At 38.5% G+C, this 18,126-nt stretch overlaps 1 protein-coding gene across 5 annotated transcripts; it reads right to left on the minus strand.

The window, feature by feature from the left end:
- Positions 1-598: 598 nt before the first annotated feature.
- LOC136222920 (calcineurin B-like protein 10) lies at positions 599-3,924 on the minus strand. Of its 5 annotated transcripts, XM_066010607.1 has the most exons (8): positions 3,520-3,916; positions 3,358-3,440; positions 2,808-2,867; positions 2,364-2,472; positions 2,199-2,251; positions 1,908-1,988; positions 1,715-1,827; positions 599-1,324 (listed from the first exon to the last, which is right to left on the minus strand). In XM_066010607.1, exons 1-8 carry the CDS (start codon positions 3,698-3,700, stop codon positions 1,270-1,272), a joined length of 735 nt encoding a protein of 244 aa, XP_065866679.1. In that variant the 5' UTR covers positions 3,701-3,916; the 3' UTR covers positions 599-1,269. The 5 variants fall into 5 exon arrangements, 2 of the variants coding, with proteins under 2 accessions (XP_065866679.1, XP_065866680.1); XR_010685745.1 differs by lacking the exon at positions 599-1,324 and having other exon boundaries at positions 1,908-1,995; positions 3,520-3,922; XR_010685746.1 differs by lacking the exon at positions 599-1,324 and having other exon boundaries at positions 1,769-1,827; positions 2,199-2,274; positions 3,520-3,924.
- Positions 3,925-18,126: the final 14,202 nt, after the last annotated feature.

Here is an 18,126-nt window from a genome sequence, read left to right on the forward strand (position 1 = left end):
AGCGTAGGCCCACAACGGATCACTGTAGTTCGATACCTAATTAAAGCATATCACATACCTTTATTTGCGAACTTTTAAACTACATGTGTTTATAGATAGGATAAACCACAAGTATTTTAATTGTTATAAATTATTTTCTTTTCTAATTGAATTTCTATATGTAAAGAAATATAAAATAAAAAATAAAAATGAAAGAACTTGTACATAAAAAAGATAAGTATAAATTTAATCTTCATGTACAAAACTGTGTATTCTTAAACCCAAACGTTTACCAGATGCACAAATGGTGCAATTTCAAACCTCATTAACAAAAAAAAAAATGAATTTTTTTATTAACATAAAGCATACAGTTTCAAGCCTTTTTAGATAGGCTGAAAGTTAGAGGATGATCAGTTTCATGCTCTGATCATTCTCTGCACATATCCTATTAGTCTGGAAAAAAAAAAACTATTAATATCCTACTAGTCTAAAAAAAAACTATCTTTCATAATGAAATTTGAAATTGCATTATCTGGTACATGTTACGTGTAAGATTGCATTGTTCTCCCAATATTCATAGGACTAAATTTTTAACTTATCCACAAAGAAAAGTATGACAAGAAAAATTCATTTAGATAAATATAATATCAATCAATATCAAATTTACAACAAAAAGTTATATGATCGAGGATATATAAGAAAAATCAATCAAAAAATATATTCTCTCATTTCAGTCTCATCATTTTGTGAGATGGGAGATTGAAGAAAATGACAAAGGAATGATGGAAAAGAAAGATGCCAAACCTTCACATGTGAGCAAAGTTATGGACTCTGAAAGCTCATAATAATGTAGCTATTAGCTAGTTGCCTAGCTGTAATGTCGAAATCAATGTAAATGGAGATTATAGTACAATTGAATTTACCAATCCCCTCTATAAGGAATAAAAGTTTGAAAATAATGAGATAGAGGATAAAGAAATGTGTGGGGATTGACCATAGTTAAACATTACAAGTGAAAATATGTACATTTAACCTCAGAACGGGAGAATTGGATCCTTCCAAGGACCCTTTATCGGGATGTTGACACGTGTCTTAAATGTTACCGTGGGGGACACGTGTCAACATCTCAATGGGGTCTTAGGAGGACACATAAAATCCCCTCCCTTCCAGCTTTAAATTGGCAACACAATAGTGTCAAATTTTGTAAGTTAAAGTCAGTCATGATTGCCTCTTTGCTAGAGGCATCTTTGCTGCATCAGAATCCTTCCAAATTTTGGATTTACAAAATACTCAGTCAACAACTTGAGTGTTGAAAATAAAACTTGTGAACACTGTTGTTATATCCCTGTTGAATCATGCACACATTTTAGTGAGTGCATGTATAGTTTTCTGCTACTAATATGCTGTGTAAAGCTTAATGAATAACTATGAAAACTAAATGAGGCATAATCCATCTGCAGCCTCCCAAACTCGTTCAGAAAAGATAAATGACCACTCTAACTTTGAAAACAACCGATTAGCCCCTTGAAGTCGCTTAAAGTGAGATTAGTAAAGACTTGGCCAGGACGAAGTGCACATCACTTTAAGCAAGAACAAAGGGGCAATAGGTCACTTTAAGCAAGTTTAAGGAGTTAATTGGTCATTTTCAAAGTTCGGGAGGACAATCGGCTTTTATGACCAATTTGGTGGGGATGTGTATGTATTAGGCCACTAAATAAAGAGGGAAGGAAGTTACTTCAAATTTGGAAGAGTCATGTTCTTCAAAAGGGCTGGGTGCCGTACAACAAATGCTTTCCATTCTTCTTTGTTAATCTTTCCATCCTTATCAGCATCTGCATCTTCAAATGTCTGACCACAAAGAAACAACTCACCATTAATGTAAACAAACTCAAGAGAAAAATACGGAAAAAAAAAGGAACTCCTTCCACCTTGTCAATGATATCTTGAAGATGATCTTCTGAGAGTTGTACAGCAGATTCCTCAAAAATGGCATTTAACATTTGCATCACCTGAAAGCTACCTTAAAAATTATCGGCTAAACTTATGGAAAGTGAACTTAAAAGCATATGGTTGATTGAACAAATTGATCAAAAATCATAGGAGAGCAAAAACATCATCATCCCTCTACAGTTAAACGAATTGATACTGCACAAAAGAACCTACAAAAGACATTTTCATCTACATGTTTCGGACGTGTCTCAATATATATAAATACTCACTTGTTCCTGTTCGATATATCCACTTTGTCTCAAATCATACAACCTAAATGCGACTGCATAAAATCCAAGGGAGAAACTGAGAAAGAAAGTGATGCACTTCAATGATGAATGCCTCAGTAATAGTGAGATCAAATGTACAAATGAAAATGTCTATGAAAAACTTACAATCAATTTTATCCTCCATAGAAGCAAAAGGATGAAAAATGTTTAGCGCATGGACAAAGTCCTCAAATTCAATAACTCCATTTCTCTTCTCATCAAAAAGATCAAATATCTAAAGAAAAAAGGGGTTGGCCACTCAGTATCAGCACGTAAAAAAAGTGTATCCAAAGAACATCTTATTCATCAACCGCTTAATGGTTTATTGGTTTTCCTATGCAAATATCAACAGAAAATAATAACTATACAATGAGAATAATTCATGAATTTCTCTGGACCAAAATCCAAGACTCACAATTATCAACAAGCAGCTTCAAAATATGTTCTCAATATGTTTATGTTATGATATCATCACAATGGCGCAATAGATCCCGTTATGCAACCAGTATGAACTAACATCTGCAACACATACTATTTGAGAGCAAAACATAGGCTGCTTTACGAACTTACTCTGTCCAGGAAGAGGTTTTTCCCTGCTGGAGTGCTCAATAGTGCCAACTGGAGCTCTTCCTGCAAATGTTAAAAAAGGATGCATTTTAAAAGGTGCACTGTTTGAACTTCTAAGATCAACACAATAGTAGACCTACATTCATTTCCTCCAATGAAAAGCGGCCAAAGAAGGGAAGCTTAGACAAAATTAAGTAATGCTACATGCACCAAATTTTCCTCAATGCTAATAACCCCAAGAAACCTCATACAGATATAAGAAATCTTTTTTTAACTTAGTTCAATTCCACTAACAAATCATAACTTGCTTACATCTTAGGGCTAGTTCTTCGATTAACAGGAAGTAGAATCCTTGTTTATTTATGTAAAAGTTCACATGCCTACAGTCTGAATGGATATGAAACATGAAATCAAATTAAACAGCATCAACCAAGCAAGTCAAATTATACTAGGGTTTGTTCAATCAGAAGAGTAAAACACAATGCACATATAATTTCTTCAAAATTCAGATAGGAGAAAACTATCTCAGATCTGAGAATCGGAGTTACCTAACCTTGTGTATAAGACCATCATCAACAATCGAACAACTCAACTTCTTGAACAGATCAAGCAAAGCCTCTATCTCATTGACGGTAACTGCAATATCACAAAAAACAAAAACAAATTAAATCAAACAAAAACAAATTAATTAGTAGAAGCAAGGAAAGAAACAGACACAGAGTAGTTCTGGCAATGCGACTGAGGTCACTATAAGTGTAAGTAAGCCTAGGAGGAGGAGTTTGTCGATTACAGCAACCAGCAAAACTCAAGGTTACTGCTTCTATTATTCCGATCAGCGGTATACAAACAGCACATAGTCTTTCGCTTATCGACAAATTGCTTGATCTCTTATCCATTGAAACCGGAAAAAAAAAAGGTAAATCAAACTCAGGTATTGATAATCAAATGAAGGAGGTAGATTATGAATAGAACTAGGGATTGGTAGCTCATTGTTCAACCCACACATGGGAGCGAATGGTTGTTCTTGATAACTACTCAACCGCCATTTCTAAAGGGGAAAGCAATTATAAAAAGATAAACTTTTTTTTTTTATCACTTCTAAACGTTATATTTTAAGAACAAATCTAAATGATAAAGACGAAATCTTGAAAACCTTTTTTACTTATCAAAATATTCGAAGACTGATAGTGAGTTACGTTGACATGTTGATTTTTTTATAAGAATGTTGAAAGAAATATAACGCATTTGCTAGGGATTTTTTTTTTTTTTTTTTGGAAGTATGCTAGGAAAGATTTGATGTCGGTAAAACAGATTTTTTGGTATGTGATGATGACAAAATTTAGTGTAGGAAGTATATATTTAGCCTCTCACTTATGAAATGATGTAAAAATCTAAAAATTATTTAACAGTCATTTACTTTTTAAATATCAATTATATCTAAAAAAAAAAAAAAAGTATTAGATGAATTATTAATAACTAAAGGAGGAAGGATGTGGAGGAGTTGGTGCAACCTATTATAGGCGAAGCTGAGAAGAGTCAAGGGGAAGTAAGGAGCTTTGGCCCATGGATGCTTGCCAAGAGGCCAGTGAGAAGGAAGCCACGGGCTAATGTTAATGCTAATCATTCACCAGATATCAGTACGAAGATGACTACTCTCCAGATTGCTCCTGAGATCAAGGTCAGACCCCCGGATATTAAGAAGGGGATTGAGACTGGAGTGGACTCAGCTTCAGGTTCCGGGTCAAGGTTCGGTGTTTTGTCTATGGAGGAAGATCAAGACTCGGATCCTTCTGATAAGCAGATTGATTTAAGCATGCCTGGTCTGGAGTCGGTAGAGCATGCCTCTAGTCTGGGTAATTCTATTAATCCTCTCTTTGTCTCTAATGCTTCTGCTAAAGGCAAAGAGATTCCCCAGTCTATCCTGTCAGCTGGGAAGGGTTTGAGTAGGGAGGCGAGTACTCTACATCCTCCTGTTGATGCTCCTATTGGTAAGACTATAGGAGTGAGTAAGTTAAACATGAAGAATCCCAAAGGGAAACCTAAAAAGAACCTTCATGGTTTGAATTCTTTGGATAAAAGGGGTCCTTCTGGGACCGCCTCTAGGCTCTCCGGAGCCCCAAACAAATACCTGATCTAGGGTTTGGGCCGGCGTCTGTAGTCTCCCCCTCTGATGGACTTCTTCGTTTGGAATGTTAGAGGTGCGGCGAGCAAGGCTACCCGCATTCATGTCAATGATCTCATTAAACAATTTAACCCTTCCTGCTTTGTCCTTCTTGAGACCAAGGTTAGTGGAGCCAAAGCAGATGAGGTGGTTAAAAAGTTTAAGAATTGGAATTGCGTCAGGTCGGAGGCTACTGGCCGGGCAGGGGGGATTTGGCTCTTTTGGAAGCCAGGTCAAGTCAATATTGATATTGTTACTATGGACAGTCAATTCATCCATAGTAAGGTGTGTTACCCGGGTAATAAACCCTTCTTTATTACCTTCGTCTATGCTGATCCTGTTTCGACTAACCGAAGAAGGCTGTGGGAGATCCTTCATTCTTTTAGCTCTAACATGGTGGAGGCGTGGTTGGTTGCCGGGGATTTTAATGACATTGCCCTCTTGAGTGATCAGAGAGGAGGGGGTAATCATTATGTGAACCGGTGTCTTAATCATAAGCAAAGTATGGATATGTGCGGGCTTTCGGACCTGGGTGCTGCTGGCCACAAATTTACCTGGAAAAGGAATAGTGTGTTTGTTAGGTTGGATAAGGTGTACGCTAATGTTGCAGCGATTTATAGGTTTTCTGAGGTCAAGGTACTTAATCTCCCTTTCCGTCACTCAGACCATTGCCCTATCCTCATTAATTTGGTCAAAGGAAATCGGCTGAAAGGTAATAGACCTTTTAGGTATCTGGTGGCTTGGGAGTCTCACCCCGAGTTTAAGGATTTCGTTAAAAGCAATTGGCATCCCCACTCTGATGTTCTCCTCGCTACTGAGGAATTCAGGAGGAATGTGGCTGTTTGGAATAAAAATACTTTTGGTCATATTATCAGGAGGAAGAACAAACTCTTGAGGAGAATGGAAGGTGTTCAGCGTTGCTTGGAGGTTCGTTTTGATCATAGCCTGAATGGTCACCTAAGAGCTCTTCAGAACGAGTTGGAAGCTGTGCTTAGACAGGAAGAGCTTCTGTGGTTCCAGAAATCTAGGAAGGCTTGGATTCAAGACGGGGACCGGAATACCAGGTTTTTCCACCTCTCAACGATCATTAGGAGACAGCGAAATAGGATCGAGGCTATTAAAGACGCCAGTGGTGAGTGGATTTTTGAGGAGGAGGACATTCGGCGCCTTGCCCTTGATTTCTACAAGGACCTGTTCAGAGAGGAAGCTGTGGACAGAGTGCCCACTCTGGCATTTCCTTTCCTCGTTTGGGGGAGGATGCTATTAATAATGCTTTCCATCCCATTGAGCTTAAAGAGATTGATCTGGCCTTCTCCAGCATCGGTTCCACTAAGGCTCCTGGTATTGATGGTATCCCCGCTAGTTTCTATCATAAACACTGGGACACTGTTAAAGAGGGTATATACAGCTTTGTGTTAGGTGTCTTTGGTGGTTCGAACGATATCAGTTTGGTTAATAAAACCCTCCTTGTCTTGATTCCTAAGGTTGCCAAGCATTCTTCCTTTCTCCAGATGAGACCCATCAGTCTTTGTAATGTCTTATATAAAGCTATTACTAAGATTGTGGCTAATAGAATCCGGAAGATCCTTCCGGATATTATCAGCCAAAATCAAGGGAGCTTTGTTCCTAGAAGACAATTGATGGATAACGTTGTTATTGCCCAGGAGGTTGTCCATTCTATGAAGATTAAGAAAGGCAAGAAAGGGATCGTGGCTCTCAAGCTGGATCTGGAGAAAGCCTATGATAGGTTGAACTGGAGCTTTCTTCTGGATAGTTTAGCCAAAGCTGGTATCCCGGAGAACTGGAGGAATTTGATTGGAAAGTGTATCTCCTCTCCTGTTTTCCAGGTTATGATCAATGGGGATATGTCGGATGAGTTCTCTCCATCCAGGGGTATTCGTCAAGGGGATCCTATGAGCCCCTTCCTTTTTGTTATTGCCATGGAAAGATTGTCTCACCTGATCCAAGAGGCGGTGAGCAAAGGGACTCTCCACCCTGTTTCCATCAACAGACATTGCCCCCCTGTTACCCATTTACTCTTTGCTGATGATGTCATGCTTTTTGTGGAGGGTAATGAGGAACAAATTAAGGCTGTGATGGATATCCTCGACTGCTTTTGTGAGGCTTCTGGCCAGAAGATTAACATCCATAAATCCCGTATGCTTTGTTCCAAGAATATGGATAATAGCTTGTGTAGAAGACTGAGTGAGATTCTGGCATTTCCCTGACTCAATCGTTTGGGAAATACCTTGGGGTCCCTCTTCATAGTGACAGGGTGTCCAAAGCCTCTTTTAAAGATATTTTGGACAAATCTAACGGTTTGTGTGCTAGCTGGAAAGCTAATTCTCTTTCCTTTGCAGGTCGCCTTACTTTAATCCAGTCTATCAACTGCGCTGCTCCAAATCACATCATGCAAGCCTGTAAGCTCCCTGAGCCGGTCCTCAACGACCTTGATAAAATTAATCGGCGTTTTCTGTGGGGAGAGTCTGGGGATGGGAGGAAGATTCACCTGGTCCCTTGGAAGGAAGCCTGCCAGCCTAAGAGCAGGGGGGGTCTTGGTATAAGGCAAGCTAAGGACAATAATAAAGTCCTGTTAATGAAGCTTCTTTGGAGAATGTGGCAATCCCCCTCCTCCCTTTGGGTTCGTCTTCTGTGCGGCAAGTATAGGAAAGATAGAATCTTTGGTGGCCCGAAGGAGAGGGTTGTCAGCTGTTCCTTCCTCTGGAAAGGGCTTAGTGCTGTTTTTGCTGAGTTCTGTACGGGGATTGGCTTGGAGGTGGGTAATGGGAGATCCATTAGTTTCTGGTATGACACCTGGATTGGTGACAAACCGTTGATTGAGGTGTGCATCGCCCCTCCGCCGAATGATCTCCTCTCCTGGAGAATTGCTGATGTGGTGGACTCGGAGGGAGACTGGATCTGGTCTAAGTTCGACTCCTTTCTTAGCCTGGAGACCCTCCTTAATATTAGAGGTGTGAAGATTAGTAATCAGGAGGAGGATAAGGACAGACACTGCTGGGCCTTGACTAATAATGGTTCTTATTCTTGCAAATCGGCCTATGAAGCTTTTACCCCTAATAGGGCTGATCCTCCTTTGGAAATTTGGAAGTCCATTTGGGCCCTCAAAGTCCCCTACCGCATTAGGAGTTTCCTATGGCTGGGAGTCAAAGACAGGCTCCTCACGAATGCAGATAGACACAGAAGGCACTTGGCTGTATCTGGTGCCTGTAGCAGATGCAGCGGCCATGTGGAAACATTGTGCCATGCTTTGAGGGATTGCCCGAATAGTAGAAAGGTTTGGGAAGGGGTCCTTCCTCACCACATCCTTCCTTCCTTTATGGGGTTCTCTGATATTGACTGGTTCTCTGAAGGCGTTAATGGGAATTTGTTGGCCAGTATGGAGCACGGGGCTATTCTCTTCGCTATTATTTGTCACCAAATGTGGAAATGGAGGAATGAAGAGTTATTTGCTGAGAAGACTGTCTTTATTCCTGACCTCCGGTTTTACTTCTCGAAAAAACTCTCTGTTATTACAAAGAGTTTTGAAGGAGAGCCCCTGGTTCACCCCTCCCCGGTTAAAGAGGTCCAGTTAGTTGGTTGGAGGAAGCCCAGGGAAGGGGTTGTCAAGTTGAATACGGATGGCTCCTGCCTTAGTAATGGCAAAATTGCTGCTGGTGGAGTTCTTCGGGATGCTGGTGGCGCCTGGCTGGCTGGGTTTACCCATAACTTAGGTACGGGCTCCTCCTTTACTGCAGAGCTCTGGGGGATCTTGTCTGGCATTAAACTCGCCATTCGCATGGGTGTTAAAAGACTTTCGGTGGAGTCTGACAATTTGGAGGCTATCAACAGGATTTCGGATAGACATGCTGTTTGTCTTAAGAGTCAGAATCTCATTAAAGCCATCTTGAGGCTTCGTCCTGCCTTCGATTCTCTTACCTTCTCCCATATTTATAGGGAGCAAAACCGCGTGGCGGATCGCTTGGCAGCTGCTGGGCATGGGGGGATGTTAGGTGTTTCTACCCTTTCCGTTCCTCCTTCTTTTCTGTTACCTTCTCTTCTTGAGGATAGGATTGGGGTCAGTCTTCCTAGACTGATCCCGGGTTAGGTTTTTGTTTGTTTTTTTTTTTCTTCCCTTCTTACCAAAAAAAAAAAATAACTAAAGGATGTTTGTTTATTTATTTTTCATTTTCTGTTTGACTTTTTCACTTTACAGTTTTAGGTGTTTGGTTAGATACTTTTTGTTTGCATTTTACAGTTGAAAATTAGCTTTTTACAAAAGCAGATAATCTTTGTTTTTTGAAAAAATAGCATTTTTCAAAAGCAAACAGCAAACATGAACAGCAACCAACAAACAACAAGTAGTCAAACGGATTCTAAATCTGATATGGATAAGTTAATCATAATTTTTTGGGTAAATTACACCCATGACCACTGAACTTTATCCATTTAACATTGTGGTCACTGAACTTCAATTCTTAACATTATGGTTACCGAACTTTCCACTTTTTAACACCGACGGTCACTCAACGCCTCAAAACGACCGCTGATGGTCTGAAAACAAAAAAATCAAAGAGTTAATGATATTCTAAGGAACTTTAATTCTTGAAAATTTTCGTTTTGAGGTTATTTAGGTATTGTTTGATTAGGAGAGAGTGAATTTTTAAAGAGAAAAAACTCCAAAAAATGTGATTTTGGAAAATAAAAAATGTGGTTTCATGGTAAATGTCGTTCTGAACAACTTTAATTCTTGAATATTTTCATTTTGAGGTCGTTTACAGTCATTTTGAGGACTTGATTAAAGTTGAGTGGCCACCGGTGTTAAAAAGTATAAAGTTTAATGGTCATACCGTTAAGAATTGAAGTTCAGTGGCCACAATGTTAAAATGGATAATGTTTAGTGACCATGGGTGTAATTTACCTATAATTTTTTGGATAAATAATTTATGAGTCCCCGTCTTTTTACCTAACACACTGTTTAGTCCTCTATTTTGAAAAACACATTATAAAATCCATATTTTTTTTATCAATATTAGTCATTTGATCATTATGTCTAATTTTTTAAGATATTTAACCGCACATATTTTAGCTTTCAGGACAGCCATAGTAAATATGAAATGGTCATGTTACTTTGCTATTTTATGTCTGTCTGTTTATACCAAATATAACGGCTAAAAAAGATAAGGATCTTATAATTTGTTTTTCAAAATATGGGAATATAACAGTGTGTTAGGTAAAAAAGATGGCACTAATAAAATATTTACCCTATTTTTTTTTTGTCAAACTGCCTAAAATATTTACTGTGTTATTAATATAGTTACAAAAGACCAACAGAAAAATATATGAAATTGATTATCGACATACTTGTTTGAATGTCTGATGTGACAGTTAGATAACAGTTAAACCAATTTTTTCAAATTTTCGATAACACATAGCTAAAATTGATCTTGCTTTGAAACATTGGAGTTAAATTACACGGTTAGAGTTAAATCTGCACTTCAAAACGTTATGGTTAAATTCGACTCTTATCCTTTTTGGTATTAAATTTACTCGAGATATGGTTGTTAAGAAATTGCACATGTCACAAGAAAAATATATTGAAAAGGTGTTTTACAAATTCAATACGGATAAAACTAAAAACATCTCCAAACTACTCATTTGTTGGGCTCTAAGTTAAAATTTAAAGAGTGTGAGTTAAAAACCAACTTCAAGAGCCTCCTGCTGACTCCTCAAATCACTAAGAGCTTATATTCCCTCCTCATTATTGAAGAGTCTCTCTCCACTTTAGTGACTCCTCAAATTATTTTTTATTAACAATTTATATATTATTGAGTACCCTCTCTTCTCACTATTGGTAAATATAACAATACGTTACTAATTTTAATGATAAAAATAAATAAGGAGAGAGTATGAGGAGTATTGTTGGAGATGACATGTATTTGTCACTCCTTGAACCACTAAGAATCAATTGTTTATATTATTTTTAGAGGGTGGACTAAGAGTCTCTTGAAGAAACTCTAAAGTGATTAGTTAATGATTTTTTTTTTTTTTTGCATTGCGATTAAGCTTTCACTTTTTCAATCATTGGGGAAAGGGTACTTTAAGTACAAAAGGCTTAACTTGACCGCCAAATTCATTAACATCCTTATAAAGGAGCGGAGTTTCAGATTTGAAGTTAGAAGTGCTTACCTATTCCAACTCACTGCTTACATATGGGGGTGTTGTTTATTGCACTTTTGTTGGAATTTGTTGCTCCACCTCCTTACTGCTCTTTAGGGTAATTGCTTGAGCTACCTCCCTATATATAGTTTTTGGGTTCTTTTCTGTCATGCTTAGAAGAGAACATTAGGGATGCTCTTGTGTCTTTTGATACAATTGAGTCACTTGATTACTCAAATCCCTACAAAATGTCTCATTATCAGTAAGTCTATATGATATATCTTTATGAAAAGAAATTATTGATATGTCTTGCAAAATAGAGGGTTGTTGAGAGAATTGGCCTCTTCCAACATCAAGGTAATGGTGCGCCTCTGAGCTGTCGCTCTAGAGACTCACTAAGGGATAAGTGTACCCCGTCGCTACCAAGTAATAATCTAGACAAGTCTAGGTATCGAATCCATAGGATTTATACCACAAGTACCAAACTACTAGGCTTCTAATGTTATCTAGGCTATGGCGGATTTGAGATTGAAGGTTGTTTAAGTTAAACTACTCCTAATTGTTGAAACACATTTCCACATGATTTTGATTTGACAAAATTATTTAAGTTAATCCATGATTAAAACAATTAAATTTATGTGCTTTGATTTAATTGTACTAATGCGTTTGCTCAATATTGAGAATAAAAATATATATATAAGAACAGGAATCAAAGTAAGACAGAACGTAGTCAGCATGATAACATAGCATGAGCTGAGTAAAGTATAACTCAGTATGAAAGAAGGAAAGTCTTCTTCAGAACTGAAACTTGCAGATAAAGCTGACCACAGAAGTTGAGGAGAACGTAACTCAGAAATATCTTCTTTGGAACAATATCTTGCACAATGAAGCTGACCATGTAAGCTGAGTAAAAAGCAACTCAGTATCGTAAATAGCAACGATCAAAGACAACGACTATCAAAGTAAAGCTGAGTGCTTTGTTGAAACACCTTTCCACAAGATTTTGATTTGACAAAATCATCCATGATTAAGAGACAATTAAATTTATGTGCTTTATTTTAATTGTACTAATCCGTTTGTTCAATGTTGAGTATAAATATAAATAGAAGATAAATATAAAAAGTAAGACAGGAAGAGGTCAGCATAGAAGCCTAAAGTATCAAGCTGAGTGGAATCAAACTTAGCATCAAAAGACAAAAACATACACGCCCACAACAACTGTCCCACGAAGCTGAGCTGACTAGACTTATACTCAGATTGGAAAATGCAAATGACAAGGTTTTACGAAGTAGAAGCTGAGTGATTCTTCAGGACAGCATGAAAAAGTCGTTAGCTAAAAGACAATGATTACCGCCTCCCTGTACCAATAATTGAATCCTTGGAAATACGTAGAAGACACATTCCGAGATGTATGGGTCAATGGATTATTGGTAAAGGACAAGTGACATAAAAAAACAAGCCAGACGCAAGAGGACAAGCCTCACGTCTGAAGAAATGCAGAGGAAGGGAATGGCCGGAACAGTCTGGAGCTGACCAGAATCTGTCCCCTAAAAGAGCCATTTTAACCTTAACGGCTACATCATTTCTAAATGATCCGATCCGAGATTTTCTCCTATATAAGGACAATCAAAATCCTTGGATCATTGCGGGATTACAAAGAGAAAAATACAAGAAAGAAAAGATACAAAAGCACTCAGTTACAAAAATAGATCTTACACCCATCTTTCATTCTTTGTGTAAATGCTAGAGTGATTACTTGTAATCTTCTAAAGTGTTCTTTATTTGAAAAGGAACAAGTGTTTATCAATTGTAATATTGAGAGTGTTGTGCTGAGTGTTTGGCTGTAAACATTCAGTGGTAGAGAAATCTAGGTGCTGGGTTGTAGCACTTAGTAGGAGTTGAGTAGACGAATAGAGGAAGGTACTCTTGCATATTCAACTGCCTTGTAATTGGTTTGTGCTCTACCTTTAAAGAGCTCAGTATTGGATTCTAAAAGCCCGGAGGACTCTGGAGACTGGACGTAGGCGGAGAGGCCGAACCAGGATAAGTGATACTGAGTAATCTCTAAACTCTCTCTCAATATATATATGTGCATATGTTGTATGTGAAATTTACTCAGCATATAAAATTGTTTAAAGCTGACTCTGAGTAATTTCAAGTGCTGAGTTAGAAGCTGACCTCCAAGAGTGTCAATATCTAACTTATAAATAAAACAGCTTTAGTCAATATCCGTCCAAAGCTGTCTTATAGCATATCTGGCCAAGCTGACCAAAAGCTGAGCTGACCAACTTGCAAAATAACTAAGTCAGCATACAATTAAACAAAAAAAAGTTATATTAGTTCCTAACCCCCCCCCCTTGGAACTAATCACACGGGACCAACAAGTGGTATCAGAGCCTAAGCTCTCTACTCAAAGATATAACTATCTTGAGCGGATCCCATAAATGGGTGAGAACAGCACTCGTTTCCTTCCAGGGAACCAAACAACACAGATACTCCCTGAGGGATTATCAATCACTAGGTCTCCCCTATTCTTTGGATCCAATTATACATTCTGGAAGAATAGGATGAAAAACTTTATTCAAGCCACAAACATGAGTGCATGGCTTGCAATTGTTCAAGGTCCACATGTGCCATATAAAACTGTTGACAATGAAAATATTGTTAAGAGCAAAGCTGAGTGGACAGAGGATGACCTCAGAAAATTACAAAATAATGCCTCGGCTATAAATATGCTTCACTGTGCTTTAGATGCTGCAGAATACAATAAGATTTTAGGTTGTGAGTCAGCACAAGAGATTTGGAAAAAGCTTGAAGTGACCTATGAAGGCACCAGTAAGGTTAAGGAGTCCAAAGTCAATCAGCATATGAGACTCTATGAGCTGTTTGAGATGAACGAAAACAAAGACATCTCATAAATGAACGCAAGATTCACCAACATCATAAATGAGCTCAAAAGACTTGGAAAGAACTTCACTGAAGAGGAACAGGTGAAGAAAATCCTGAGAAGTCTACTTAAGAGTTGGCAAGCAAAGAAAACAGTTGTAGAAGAATCTCAGGACCTGACTACCTACAAATATGATGAGCTAATCGGATCCCTGCTAACCCATGAGATCTCTATGAAAAATTTTGAGGCAAAAGAAAAATCTGAAGATAAGAAACAAAAATCTCTAGTGATGAAAGCTGACTCCACAGAAGCTGAGTCGACTAATGATGAGGAAATAGCCATGTTCACTACAAAGATGAAGAAGCTGTTCAGAAGAAATGACAGAAACAGCAAAAGGCCATACAAAAGAGGTGACAAATACAAAGCTGAGTCCAGTGACAAATATAAGAAGGACAGCTCCAAGTCTGTCACATGTTTTGAGTGCCACCAAACTGGGCACATCAAGTCAAGCTGCCCAAACCTAAAAAGAGATAAGAAGGGAAACAAGAAGGCAATGGTAGCAACATGGAGTGACAGTGACGATTCAACATCATCCGAAGCTGATGCAAATGAAACGGCAAACATATGCTTCATGGCCGATGATGCTAATCACTCTCAATCTGAGCAAGCTGACCTCTCTGATGAAACTGACCAGGAGGAACACAACAATGAGGTAACATCCCTACTCTTGCTTAGAAATGAAATGGTAAATGCCTTGAGTGATTTATATGCACTAACTAAAAAGTGTAACAAGAAAATCAAATCACTTAGCAGGCGGTGTGACGAGATTGAAGAGGTCAAGCTAAGTGACCTCCGATATCTTCTCCAGGACAACTCAGATTTACATACCAACATGCAAATAATGCATAAGCTTGTCACGGAGGTTCAATCTGAGTCAAAGAAACTTAGAAAGGATGTTACAATCTTACAGAGTCAAATAAAAGGCTCAAACAGGAATAAACCCCATGCTGAGTACACAAGTACTAGCCAGCATAAGCAGTTCACTCAATGTGAATGTTGTGGAAAAAGGGGGCACACGAAAGAAGTGTGTTGGCATAACAAGCGAGTTGTCCAATGTGACTTCTGCGGAAGAAAAGGACATTCCACAAAGATATACTGGCATGCTCAGCATAACAATGCTGACCACACTCAGTATAACCCTCAAAGGGTAAAATTTTGTGACTTCTGTGGTAAGCCAGGCCACAATATAAAAGTATGTCGTCACAAATTAAAGTATGATTTTGCACCTGTTTACACTAACAAAAAAGGACCCAAAAAGAATTGGGTACCTAAAAATGAATAGTTTCAAATGCAGGTTAGCTTGACATGCATAGAAAAGTCAAAGTTGTGGTATATAGACAGCGCATGCTCAAGGCACATGACAGGTGATGAAACACAATTCATCACACTAGAACTTAAACGAGGAGGAAGTGTAAGCTTCGGAGACAATAAGAAGGGTAAGATAGTCGGCTCAGGTACTATCGGAGGTAACCCAACTATTGAGTCAGTCTCCCTAGTTAAAGGTCTCAAATACAATCTACTAAGTGTAGCTCAGCTTTGCATGAGCGGCAGAAAGGTTGTATTCGATGATACTAAGTGTCAAATACTCGAGGGGAACACAAATGAATTGATTTTAACCGCCCCTCGCGTAGATAATGTATACATGCTAAATTTAGAAAAACAGTTTTCCAAAAACATATGCTTAGTGTCTAAAGAGGATAACTCCTGGCTATGGCATAGAAGACTTGGGCATGTCAGCATGGACCTTCTTGCCAAACTAGCTAGAAAGCAATTAGTTGAGGGATTGCCCAAACTTAAATTTGAAAAAGATCAACTATGCAATGTTTGTCAGCAAGGTAAACAAACGAAAAAGTCTTTTCAAAGTAAAAACATTGTCTCAACCAAGAGACCATTGGAATTACTACACTTGGATCTTTTCGGACCTATCCAGCCACTCAGCTTGGGAGGTAAGAAATTTTCCTTGGTCATTGTAGATGATTTCTCTCGGTACACTTGGATCATCTTGCTGAGTAGCAAGGATGAAACCTTTGAGATGTTCACTGCACTTATTAGAAAGCTTGAAATTGACAAAGACCTAAAAGTAGCTCATATTAGAAGCGACAATGGTGGAGAATTCAAAAACCAACAGTTTGATGAATTCTGTGAAACCAGTGGTATTGAGCACAATTTCTCTGCTCCTAGAACACCTCAACAAAATGGGGTTGTTGAAAGGAAGAACAGAACAATTGTCGAAATTGCTAGAACCATGCTGAGTGAAAATAGGCTTCCAAAGTACTTCTGGGGTGAAGCTGTCCACACAGCATGCTACATACTGAATAGGGCTCTAGTAAGACCTATACTTAAGAAAACCCCATATGAACTTTGGAAAGGACGAAAGCCCAACATTGGTTACTTTCGTGCCTTTGGTTGTAAATGTTTCATACTCAATACAAAGGACAATCTTGCAAAATTTGATGCTAAAGCTGATGAAGCAATCTTCTTAGGGTACTCAACTAACAGCAAAGCATATAGAGTATATAATAAACGAACTCAGGTTGTAGAAGAGCCTGTCCATGTTGAGTTCGATGAAGCTGACCCTGCAAGAAAGACAACTCAGCTCACTGAAGATGAACCAAGCTCAGCTTCCGCTGATCAAAATGGAGCCTCTGAATCATCAATACAAGGGCTGACCAAAGGTAAGCAAGAAGTTGAAATAACATTTACTGACCAATCTATTCCTGTAGAGATTGCAGAAACACCTGTTCAAAATGACTCAACATTGCCCAAAGAAATAAAAATCCCAAGAGGGCATTCAGAAAAGTCCATTCTTGATGATGCTGACAACAAGTTGATGACCAGGGATCAGCTAAGGAAATACCTCAGCAATGTCGCATTCATCTCAGTACATGAGCCAAAGAATTTTGCTGATGCTGAGCACGATGAATATTGGATAAATGTCATGCAAGAAGAGCTTGACCAATTCACCAGAAATGAGGTATGTGATTTAGTGCCTAGACCTAGGGATCAAAAGCCTATAGGAACTAAGTGGGTTTTTAGAAACAAACTAGATGAGCATGGAAATGTGATAAGGAACAAAGCTCGACTTGTAGCCCAAGGCTATAGTCAGCAAGAGGGAATTGACTATGGGGAAACATTTGCACCTATTGCTAGGTTAGAAGCAATACGTATATTGTGTGCCTATGCCAGTTTCATGAACTTTAAGTTATACCAAATGGATGTCAAAAGTGCATTTCTTAATAGTTTCATAAATGAAGAGGTATATGTTAATCAACCTCCTGGGTTTGAAGATCCAAAATTTCCAAACCACGTTTATAAACTTAAAAAGGCCCTGTACGGCCTAAAACAAGCTCTAAGAGCTTGGTATGAAAGGTTAACCAACTTCCTGCTGACCAGGAACTATGTCAGGGGAAAAGCTGACACAACCTTGTTCATTAAGAAAAAGGGAAAACACACCCTGCTTGCACAAATATATGTAGATGATATAATATTTGGTGCTACTGACGAATCTTTGTGCAAAGAATTTAGCAAACAGATGCAAACTGAGTTCGAGATGTCCATGATGGGGGAACTCAACTTCTTCCTTGGACTCCAAATCAAGCAAGGTAAGAATGGCATCTTGATAGGGGTCAAAACCCCCTATCTTTGGGTACGGTTTTAGGACGGGTTTTAGCGTTATTTTGTTAATAAGCGAGCAATTCTCGCATTTAAATGCTTTTGTGTGAGTTAGTTTGAAATTGGAAACGTTTTATTTACTTTTCGTTGTTTAGGCTCGTTTTATGATCAATTTAGGCAAATACGGCCAAAATGGCATGCATTTTATAATTCCGTTATCTTTTGAAGCTAATTGATCCGTCAAAAGTCGCACCAAACGAAGCGTTTGCTCAAATAAGCGATTGGCGGGTCAATTTAGCCATTGGACTAATGTTGTTTGGATTTTATATGCGTGTGCAGGTTAAAACATGATCAATTTCAGGCAAAAATCGTGTCTCGGGGACCCCCGGCAGTCGCTCGGCGAATTGAGCATCGGCGCGCAGCCCGGGCGCTGCTCGGCGAGCAGC

The sequence above is a fragment of the Euphorbia lathyris genome, chromosome 3, assembly GCF_963576675.1.
Source record: "Euphorbia lathyris chromosome 3, ddEupLath1.1, whole genome shotgun sequence".
In the NCBI taxonomy this organism is placed as follows: domain Eukaryota; kingdom Viridiplantae; phylum Streptophyta; class Magnoliopsida; order Malpighiales; family Euphorbiaceae; genus Euphorbia; species Euphorbia lathyris.

What these genes read in the sequence shown, in the direction of transcription:
- LOC136222920 (XM_066010607.1), bottom strand. Translation starts at nt 3,700, where the DNA reads ATGGATAAGAGATCAAGCAATTTGTCGATAAGCGAAAGACTATGTGCT. An exon ending in AAAACCTCTTCCTGGACAGA is followed by an intron (nt 2,473 to 2,807) that starts GTAAGTTCGTAA and finishes TTTTTTCTTTAG; the next exon opens with ATATTTGATCTTTTTGATGA. An exon ending in GATATATCGAACAGGAACAA is followed by an intron (nt 1,989 to 2,198) that starts GTGAGTATTTAT and finishes GGTAGCTTTCAG; the next exon opens with GTGATGCAAATGTTAAATGC.